At 38.2% G+C, this 11,597-nt stretch overlaps 1 protein-coding gene across 1 annotated transcript; it reads right to left on the bottom strand.

The window, feature by feature from the left end:
* Positions 1-4,816: 4,816 nt before the first annotated feature.
* On the bottom strand, positions 4,817-5,684 carry LOC120008703. The gene is made up of 2 exons (XM_038859086.1): positions 5,289-5,684; positions 4,817-5,176 (listed from the first exon to the last, which is right to left on the bottom strand). The coding sequence occupies exons 1-2, from the start codon at positions 5,682-5,684 to the stop codon at positions 4,817-4,819; spliced, it is 756 nt and encodes a 251-aa protein (XP_038715014.1).
* Between the last annotated feature and the right edge of the window lie 5,913 nt (positions 5,685-11,597).

An 11,597-nucleotide genomic window follows, 5' to 3' on the forward strand; every position in this document is an offset into this window, starting at 1 on the left:
TTTTACAAATAAATGGCTTGACTTGATGATATACAATTATGTGCGCCTGAAGGGACTTTTTCTTTTGTATGTGGAACCTTTTTTCTTTTTGTCCTATATAAGTAAGGCTATCGTCACTACAGCAATCACCTCTTTTTGCCGCTTGCTGCGACATATATCGCGGCAAAAAGTATTAAATGTCGCCGCAAAACAAAATATGGTCGCCTAATGTTGCCGCAAAATACCGCGTTACAAAAGAGATTAGCGACGACATATTAGGTCGCAGTAAAAAGGTTCTCCTATTACGGTGACTTTTGGCGCCGCATGTCAATTAGGCTTTAGCAGCGACAAAGACATTGCCGTAAATTCCAATAGACCTTTAGTGGCGACATGTATGTCGCCGCTAAAAGTATTTTATTTAAAAAAAATTAATTATTGCTACTGCATTTTGTAAAACTTGTTCAATAGAAGTAACTGCAAATTGGAACGGAACTGGAGTTTTGGAGTTTCTATTTTGTCTTGTAGTAGAAACTGAGTCACGCATCAATGACTGGATTCAAAACAGTAAATTGGTTGTTTGCTACAGTTGCACACTGGGCAATCCATGTGACTATAGTGAACGCATATCATTTATTTAATAAAAAAAATCAGCTCTCTCTCTCATCCCACACAAGACCGCGATACGCAAAAAACCACCTCTTTATCTTCAAAACTCGCCGATCGATCTCTTCTCCAGTTTTGGTTGTTTTCCGGTGACAACGACAGCCCAACATTGGACCCATCTAGAAATCTCAGGTATCGATTAATATTAATATAAATTGATTATTATTTAATATAGTAATATTTTATGTTATAATATGTTGTAAAATATATTAACTTCAAATTATTAAAAGTAGTTGTAGAAATGAATATTTAAATGATTTAGAGTGTGATTTAGAGTGTCTGATGAGTGGATGTACTTTTTGAGAAACTGTAAAATTGTGAAAAGTGTGCCAAAACTTTGTATTTGGAGTTTTTGTTAAGAGTGTCTGATGTGTACAGTTTAACAAAAGAATCCTCAAAGTATTGATTGCAATCATTTAATGTAGATACAAATATTTTTCTCAATTCTACTAAAAAAAATTAGATATGTAAAAAATTAGTTGTGGTGATTCAAACAAAATGATTAGAGTTTGTTAATATCCATAACTCGATAAGCAAGCATTATTGATAATTATCATAATAATAATTTAGAGTTTGTTAACAATAATTATGATTGCTTATAATATATTATCGAATTATGAATATATAATTCTTATTCTCAATTATTTCAAGATTCGTTAAGATCTTGAATGTCACTTTTTTAAGTTTTGGAGTAGGTTGAAAGTTTGAATTCCATCTCAACCTAAAAAAAATTATAACAAAACAATATTATTTATAAAACTAATATAATTTAGGGTTCTTTACTTCTTAATCTACAATAATTAATCGAATTATGAATATATAATTTCTCAATAATTTCAAGATTCGTTAAGACTTTTGAATATGTCACTCTTAAGTTTTTGACGTATTAACAATGACACCAAGGAAATTGTACAACTCCATGTGTTTGAAAATCATCTTTTGAGTCGCTATGGCTTAAGGAAACTACAATGACAGATCTCCTGTCATTTGGCTCTTAATAAAATGGAGACTTTCCTTTCAAAAGAAAAACTACGACAACGAGATTATTGAAATCCCATTTCAAACTACGTCAAAAAATTAAAAATATATCAGAACACGTTTATGTTAGTTAAAATTATACGTGTATCACGCGAGCTCTCCTCTTAACTTTTTCAAAAAGTCAGGCCGAAATCGTCTGTCATTGTAGAATATTATCGTTTGTAGCAATTGGGTATACATCAGTAGTGCTTATGTATTGAGTACTCCCAAAGCATGCACGACCATTTTTTATTTTTTTTGAGTTCTTCTATTTCCCACTATCGATACTAATACACTTTAACTTTCTTTACTGAATTTGAATATATAACAACCAAACATATATATATATATAAAAGTTGTTCTATGAGATCCTAACTTTTAAGGTTTAAAATATAATTTTTTTATATATTTTGATCAGTCTTACGAATCAAACGATACATTTTTTGTTCGAAACAAAAATCAAATTCAACATGAAAAGTGTATGATAATTTTGTATCTTTGGATATAAAACAAAAGACATATCATACAATTCTCAAGTTGCATTCGATTTTTGATTGGTCTTACGAATTCAACGATATTTTTTTGTTTTGAAATAAAAATCAAATTCAACATAAAAGGTGCATGATGATTCTGGATTATTAGATATTAAATAAAAAAATTTCATACACTTTTTAAGTTGTATTTGATTTTTGTTTCGAACACAAAATATATTGTCGGGTTCATACAATCGATCAAAATACAAATATATTTTTTTTTTCAAATTTTAAAAAAATATTTTGAACCCCAAAAATGAACTATAAAAGTTAAGACCTCATAGCAGAATTTCTATATATATATATATATATATATATATATATATAATTGAGACACTCCATATGGCCTATATAGCTTTTGAAGAATCAAGTCAAATAAATAATTGATAGTTCTCATACATTTTTTTTAATGCAAATGGAACCCTATGATATAATAGCTGGCTTCCATCATCATCATCAAAACCTTATCCCAAATTAAAAATTTAGTAATCGCACTAATCTGTAAGAAAAATTAGTAATTAATGATTGTATCTTTTGGATTTATTACCTTGCGTCTACCATAACTGTAAAAATGTTGGGTATAAAGTTGTGTATTCATTTGTACGTTACAAAAGGTTATATACAAGAGAATGGATCTCTCTAGATCCTAAAGGTCAACTCCACGATGAGTGCCTTACTCTAAGGGAGTATAATCAGCTTCCCTTGACCTATGCCTTGACACAAGATATTACAGAATCAACTCAAATATACACATGTAATGGAAAGAAATCAATTACTCCTAGAATCACTCTCAGCATCTTTCTAACAATAACCCTCTTCCTTGATTTGGGCTTGTGACAGATCCTTAATATTACTTGATGAAGCTATCTAATTATAATTAATAGTTACTTCATTAGTCTTAAAGACTTCAAATGTGGTGTAGTTTAGGCAAATTAAAATGGGTTGTACTTGTGGTTATTTTAATTACAATGGTTTTTTTTTTTAAATATCATTCGATATAAGAAGATGGTGCAGAACCTCAGAACTGCCGAGACCATAAGGTCTCAAAAAATCTACAACCAGTGGAACACTACAAATAACAAAATAAGAATAAAGCTAAGAAAGAAAACTAATAGAATAAGACCAATAACCATATGAAAAGAAGCACTCCCCAGCTTGTACATGATGCACTTCGAACTTCTTCCTCCTCCACCATAGTTGATATAGATGTAGGAACTTCCTCAACCCATACCAGGAACTCCATAACAGATAAAGAATATTTAGCTAACATATGAGCCACCTTGTTTGCTTCTCTTGGAACATGTTGGGCTGTAAATGAATGGAAAGCTGAAGCACGACACTGTATTTCTTTGATAATTGGACCACACAAAGAAAGATACTCATGATCCTCTGAGATGGCTTTGATAATATTTCTACAATCTCCTTCAAATATAATGTAGCGAAAGCCCAGTTCAGCAGCAATTTTCAGAGCATGTAGCCCTGTCATGGCTTTAGCAAGTGTTGGATCCAGTTAATCTTAACAAACCCCTCCGGAGGTGGTTCCCATCTACCTGCAGAGTACATTGTTTGCGAATTAACAGGGCCCACATCCTCATCATGAACATTTTTATATTCAATAGCTTGTAGAATCCCCTGTTGGGCTATTTGAGTAGGATGACAAAACTTTCCTTCATGTACCCATAAATTCCTACGCTGCCAAACCAATTTCATTGATATGGCCAGGGTAGCAAGTTCAATTGCTGAGATAGCCATTGTAGCCTTGTTCCATAATTCCTCAAAAGAAGAAGCTCCATCTAAGGCTATTTTCTGGATTCTTTTCGAACTCTTCCCCATAACATCCTTAGTTGTAGGGCACTCCCATAGATCATGTACGAAAGACTCAGTTGCATTTAGACAAATTGGGCAAAAAGGATCTGTAGAGATGTGTCGAGAAAACAAGAAATCCTTCGTTGGTAATATTTGTCTAGAAGCCCACCATATAAAAGATCTTGTAGAAGGAGGAGTTTGTAAATTCCAAATGGTTTCCCACGACTGATGCGAATCTGTTTCTGAGGAGGAGGATGAAGTTTCTCTACTTTGAATAGCCATAAACCGATGATAACCGCTACGTACAGTATAATTTCCATTACTAGTACCATCCCATAATAGCCTGTCCATCGAAAAACCCCTCGCCATGGGTTGTTGTAAGATTAACTGAGCATCCTCACCATCAAAGATATATGAAATAAGAGACGAAACAGTAGAATCTCTTGAGAAACCTAAAAGCATAGCCCTGCCATTGAAAGCTAAGTGTCTTGGTAACCATTTATCCATCCAAATCTTGATATTACAACCATCACCCACTCTCCAACGTGAACCATCACATAGAAGACCTCTTGCTGCCAATATACTAGTCCATACATAGGAAGGATTACACCCTTTATGCGTTTCGAGGAAGCTAGAGTTTCTGGAATATTTTGCTTGTAGTACCCTACTTAGCAGAGAGTTCTGATACGTCATAATTCTCCAACCCTGTTTTGCTAAGAGAGTCATATTAAAACCATGAAAACTTCTGAAACCTATCCCACCATCTGTCTTGGATTTGCAAAGTGTTGTCCACGGAAGCCAACACCCCCTACCTTATCTCATGTGCTTCCCCACCACAACTTCCTTACAATATGATCCAGATTAGCGCAAAGTGAAGCAGGGAATTTAAAAAGCTGCATAGAATACATTGGAATCGCTTGCAAAATTGATTTTAACATCACCTCTTTTGCAGCAAAAGGAAGAAATATGCTATTCCAATTATTTGCTTTTTTGTCCATCTTATCAACCACAAATTGGAAAGCCTTTTTTTTACCGACCAATAACTGCAGGGAGCTCGAGATATCTTTCATAAGAATTCGCCTCTTGCACTCCAATGGATAACAAAATCTGCTCCTTAATAGAATGATGTGTATTCTTGCAAAAGAACACTGATGTTTTTGAAAAATTAATCTTGTGACCTGACACGCTTTCATACCAATCAAGAATCTATCTCAAACAATGTCCCTCCTCCATTTTTGCACGACAGAACAACAAGTTGTCATCCGAGAAGAAGAGATGAGATACTCATACACTACCATTTCCAAAAGGGAATCCCCAATTATACCGCCGTGTCTCAGCTTGAGAAATCCGACTACTTAAAGCCTCCGTGCATAAGACAAATAAAAGGGGGGACAAAGGATCACCTTGGCGGATACCTCTCTCAGGAAAAAATGTTGTTGATTTATGACCATTGATCACTACAGAATATGAAACTGAGGAGATACACTTCAGTCGGTTTTTAATGAAAGCGGATTGATTTCCAACAACAATGTGATGCAGAATATTGTTTAATCTTACTGCCAGAAGCTTGGCAATAATTTTGTACAATACATTGCAAAGGCTTATCGGGCGATAATCAGATACACGAAACGCTTCCTTGGATTTCGGGATGAGAGCGATGAAGGTAGGATTTACTTCTTGATCCATTGAACCTCCCGCAAAAAAAAATGGATACAGCTTGGAAAATATTTTCTTTCACAGAGTCCCAATTTTGTTGATAAAAACTAGCCGAAAAAGCATCCGGGCCTGGTGCTTTAGACGGCTCAATTGCACTAACAGCCTGCCAAACTTCCTCCATTGTAATAGGACGACAGAGAAAGGATTTCATAGATGAGTCTACCACTGGATGCAAAGTATCACAAAAGAATAATCAGGAGACACAGTAGTCGAAGCAAATAATTCTATAAAATAATCCACAAATGCATCTTGGATCAATTCAGTAGAATCAACTACATTATTATTTAAATCTGAAATACTAGAAATATGATTTCTCTGACGACTTGGCGGATACTGTTATGAAAGAATCTAGAGTTCATATCACCCGCTTTTAACCACTGCTCCTTGGCTCTTTGATACAGTAAAGCCTCTTCCTCCTCCCGGATCTTGTCTATTGATACTCTAACCACGGCTATCTCTGCTTGATTATGAGCACTTTCAACTTGTAACAGTTCAGAGAGTTTGTGATTTAGCTATGTAGATGTTCGAGTTCGCTCCTGTTTCTGCTTGACTACCCACTTTTGAATCACCTTCCTACATCTGGTCATTGTTCGATTCACCTCATGTAAATCTGTCAAAAAAATGGAAGGATTAACACGAACCCAATGCTGCCGTACAATATTTTGGCACTCAGTATGATTGGCTGACGCGGACGTCTTTGACTTGGTGCAATTTCTTGCGTTGGAAATTAGTGTCTTTATTGTTTTATTTCCTTAGTTGCAATTTACTAAGAGTCCTTCGTTTTATTAAGTAGTTTCCTTTCCTATGTATGGGCAATTTAGTCCTTAAGGGTAATTGTTGTTAGGTCTAAAAGAATAGTGGGATGTCTTGTGGGTTATTATTATTGGAATATTAAAAAACGAGTCTTGAGAGGGTTTTCTCAAATTGTGGTTCTTGTGTTCCTGGGATTGAGCGTTGGCTTGATCCTTGTGGTATATTCAGCCTGCGTCAGTTGCTATCGGAGCTTAAGGAATCGCCTTGGGACGATGGCCGCCGACAACGGAGGAAGAGGTAATATTCTCGTCGATGGGGATAGGAATCTGAACGCTGTATGGACAGCTATTGAATCTCATCAACAGCAGATGACGGAACTGAGAGGTATGTTTGAGCAGATGATGGCTTGCCTTCCACCAGCACAACCGCAGCGAGTCCAAGATCTGATTCCTGTAGTGCGAGGCTTGCATCCTGCGGGTGGTAGAGGTAATCGGGGTCGACCAGCACAAGCCAGGTTTGGTGCACGACCAGGAGTGGCAGAATCTGATTCTGAAGAAGAGGATGGTCTTGAGGAAGTTCGACCAGTCCGACATCGTCCTCTTGATGACTATAAGTTCAAAGCTGAAATTCCGGTGTTCAATGGTTGTATGCAAATCGAGGATTTTCTTGACTGGTTATCAGAAATAGAGCGCTTCTTTGATATGATGGAAATCCCAGAGGAAAAGATGGTGAAGCTTGTGGCGTATCGACTCAAGAGTAGCGCTGCTGTTTGGTGGGATCAACTTCAGTTTAATCGACGGCGGCAAGGAAAAGAACTCGTAAGGATTTGGAGGAGGATGAAACAGTTGTTAATGGGGAGATTTTTACCTCCTGACTACGAACAGTATTTATTCCAATCTTATCAAAATTGTTTTCAAGGAAACCGATCAGTTTTTGATTATACAGCGGAATTTAACCGATTGTCGGCTCGAAATAATCTTTCTGAGACGGAGATGCAGAGAGTGGCTAGATATTTGAATGGTCTACGACCTTCAATTCGTGAAAAGATTGGTTTGCAAGTTGTCTGGACGGTCGATGAAGCTTATAATCTAGCCATAAAAGCCGAGATGATGGAAAAACATCTAGGAGGTCGAAGAGGCAGTGGGGATACTTCGTATACTACAAGTAGGGAGAAACATCCACAACCACCAAGTACAATTGCTGCATCTTCTTCAAGCAGTCAGATGACTTCTGGAAGCACTCCAGCTCAGCGCCAGACACCAGGCCATATTGGAGAAGGAAGCAGGTCTCGCGCACAAGTCAAACCAATAAATCCGTATACCAAACCAGCCCCTACAAAGTGTTATCGGTGCAATAAAATTGGTCATAAGTCCAATGAATGTCCTGATCGCAAGCCGGCAAATTTGGTGGATTATGGAGAGGAGAATGAAGAGTTTGACGAGGAGGATCCGGAATTGGAAGGAGTTGATTACACGGAGGAAAATGGTGAAAGGGTCAACTGTGTGGTGCAGAGAGTTTTGATTACACCAAGGTGTGAGGATGAGTCACAACGGAATAAAATATTTAATTCGCTTTGCATGGTGGAGAATAAAGTTTGTGATCTCGTCATTGATAATGGGAGCTGTGAGAACTTCGTAGCAAAGAAACTTGTTGAATTCTTGGGTTTACAAACATCTAGACACCCTCATTCATATTATGTTAGGTGGCTCAAAGATGGTCCGTTGGTGAGAGTTACAGAGACATGCCGTGTGCCTCTTTCTTTGGGCAAATGGTATCATGATGAAGTCCTTTGTGATGTTATTGAAATGGATGTTGGACATGTGCTACTTGGGCGCCCCTGGCAATTTGACGTTGATGCCACACACAAGGGTAGAGCCAATGTGTATCTATTTTCGTGGGAGGGCAGGAAGTTAGCTATCGCACCAATTGACAAGAAGCAGCCATTAGATGGTGTCTCACAAGTGGATGACAAGTCTTTGTTGATTTTATCTAGTTCAGAACATGAAATAGAATCTGAATTTAAACAGCAAGGTGAAGTGCATGCATTAGTAATGAAGACAATACTTTTGGGTCCGGCCGTGGAAGACGAAACAGTGACGGAACAGCCAGCAGAAGTCCAGGCCTTAATAGCTGAATTTCGTATGCTATTTTATGATGATTTACCGGATGAATTACCACCTCTAAGGGATATACAACACCAAATTGATTTAATGCCAGGGGCGAGTTTGCCTAATCTACCACACTATCGTTTGAGCCCAAAGGAGAATGAAGTATTGAGAGAGAAGGTGGAAGAACTGATGAAGAAGGGTTTTGTCAGAGAAAGCATGAGTCCGTGTGCCATACCAGCTTTATTAGTTCCAAAAAAAGATGGTACGTGGAGGATGTGTGTGGATAGTAGAGCTATAAACCGTATAACAATTAAGTATCGCTTTCCAGTACCTCGTTTGGATGACATGCTAGATCAACTATGGGGGTCTAAAATATTTTCAAAAATTGATCTAAGGAGTGGATATCATCAGATCCGGATAAGACATGGAGATGAATGGAAAACTGCCTTCAAAACACGGGATGGACTCTACGAGTGGCTAGTTATGCCTTTTGGCTTGTCAAACGCGCCTAGTACATTCATGCGGGTTATGAATAAGGTTTTGAAGCCTTTTGTGGCAAAATTTGTAGTTGTGTATTTCGATGACATTTTGATATATAGCAAGACTTCGGAGGAGCATGTGCAACACCTCCGTGATGTACTAACAGTGTTACAGGAGAACAAGTTGTATGCCAATCTCAAGAAGTGCACTTTTCTGACCAACAAGTTGCTATTCCTGGGGTTTGTCATTAGTGCCGAAGGGGTTCAAGTTGATGAAGCAAAAATTAAAACAATCAAAGAGTGGCCAGTCCCTACAAGTATTGGTGAAGTCCAGAGCTTTCATGGTCTTGCAACATTCTATAGACGATTTATTAAAGGCTTCAGCACCATTACAAGTCCGATTACTGATTGTTTAAAGAAGGGCAAGTTTCATTGGAGTCCAGCAGCTGACCGGGCCTTTAATGAGATCAAAGAAAAATTGTGTTCGGCGCCAGTTCTAGCCATGCCCAATTTTGAAAGTCCTTTTGAAGTAGAGTGTGATGCGTGTGGGACTGGAATTGGAGCAGTTTTATCACAAGAGGGTCGACCAATAGCCTTCTTTAGTGAAAAATTGAGTGAGACCCGGACGAGGTGGAGCACATATGATCAAGAATTCTATGCGGTAGTCCGAGCGTTGACACATTGGCAACCTTATTTATTACAAGCTGAATTTGTTCTTTACACCGATCATCAGGCCCTCAAATTCATCAATAATCAAAAGCATGTTGATAGCAAGCATGCTCGGTGGACAGCTTTTTTACAAAAATTTCCATTCGTTCTCAAGCATAAATCAGGCACTCTTAATAGAGTAGCAGACGCGCTCAGCCGACGAGCGGCTTTGCTTACTACGGTGAGTCATGAAGTTATTGGTTTTGAGCTCCTCAAAGAATTATATGTCACGGATGATGACTTTAGCAATATTTGGCGTGACTGTACTCAGACGAAAGCTTCTATCGGTTATCCATGATGGTTACTTATTTTATGCCAATCGGTTATGCATCCCAAAGACCTCGTTACGTGAACAGTTGATAAAAGACTTGCATGGTGGTGGCTTAGGTGGGCATCTTGGTAGGGACAAAACATTAGCTAGTTTGGTTGAAAGGTATTATTGGCCGCATATGAAGAAAGATGTTGGGAGTTTTGTCCGCAAGTGTTTTGTTTGCCAAACTGCGAAGGGGCAATCTCAAAACACTGGTCTATATACTCCTTTGCCTATTCCACAAGGTATTTGGGAGGACCTTTCTATGGATTTTGTGCTTGGATTGCCAAGGACACAGCGGGGTGTCGATTCTGTTTTTGTGGTGGTGGACAGGTTCTCTAAAATGGCTCATTTTTTACCGTGTCGAAAAACCTCAGATGCTTCCCATATTGCTCGCTTATTTTTCAAGGAAATGGTTCGATTACATGGTATTCCTTTGACAATTACCTCTGATCGTGACTCAAAATTTCTTAGTCATTTTTGGTTGACTTTGTGGAAGCGATTCGATACTTCCTTGAATTTTAGTAGCACTGCTCATCCTCAGACAGACGGACAAACTGAATCGCTGAACAGAACTTTGGGCAATTTAATCCGCAGCATATGTGGGGATACACCCAAGCAGTGCGACAATGCCCTTGCTCAAGCTGAGTTTGCCTACAATAGTGTCGTGCATAGTGCAACTAGAAAGTCTCCGTTTGCTATTGTTTATGTTCAGTTGCCTAGGCATGCCGTGGATTTAGTCAAGCTGCCAGTGAGTTCCCGAATGCAGCGCAGTGCTAGTGACTTTGCTAATGAAGTGCAGCAAGTTCAGGCCGAGGCCAAGGGAAGGTTGGAAGCTGCCAATGCTCGTTATAAAGCCTCTGCCGAAAAGCATCGCAAGGAGCAGTTATTCAAGGAAGGGGACTTGGTGATGGTATTCTTGCGCAAAGAACGGTTTCCAATTGGCACCTACAACAAGTTGAAGCCGAAAAAGTACGGTCCTTTCAAGGTTCTCAAGAAAATTAATGACAATGCGTATGTTGTTGATCTTCCAGCTCATATGGGCATTTCCAAAACGTTTAATGTTGCGGATATTTATGAGTATCATGCTACAGATGGTCCATCGCCTGTTGTGCACTCTTCGGGGAGGAGTCTTGTTCTTGGTGGAGGAGAATGACGCGGACATCTTTGACTTGGTGCAATTTCTTGCGTTGGAAATTAGTGTCTTTATTGTTTTATTTCCTTAGTTGCAATTTACTAAGAGTCCTTCGTTTTATTAAGTAGTTTCCTTTCCTATGTATGGGCAATTTAGTCCTTAAGGGTAATTGTTGTTAGGTCTAAAAGAATAGTGGGATGTCTTGTGGGTTATTATTATTGGAATATTAAAAAACGAGTCTTGAGAGGGTTTTCTCAAATTGTGGTTCTTGTGTTCCTGGGATTGAGCGTTGGCTTGATCCTTGTGGTATATTCAGCCTGCGTCATTGGCCCATTTATCTTCATATAGAAACCTTCGTGTAGGTTGCTTGGAATGAAAAATATGAGGACC

This window comes from Tripterygium wilfordii, chromosome 11 (genome assembly GCF_013401445.1).
Source record: "Tripterygium wilfordii isolate XIE 37 chromosome 11, ASM1340144v1, whole genome shotgun sequence".
Lineage (NCBI taxonomy): Eukaryota > Viridiplantae > Streptophyta > Magnoliopsida > Celastrales > Celastraceae > Tripterygium > Tripterygium wilfordii.

Excerpts from the sequence above, each read along its gene's own strand:
- LOC120008703 (XM_038859086.1), bottom strand. The coding sequence starts at position 5,684 with ATGGATCAAGAAGTAAATCCTACCTTCATCGCTCTCATCCCGAAATCC. Across the intron at positions 5,177-5,288 it reads TCCCTTTTGGAAATGGTAGT|GTCACAAGATTAATTTTTCA; the intron begins GTATGAGTATCT and ends AAAGCGTGTCAG.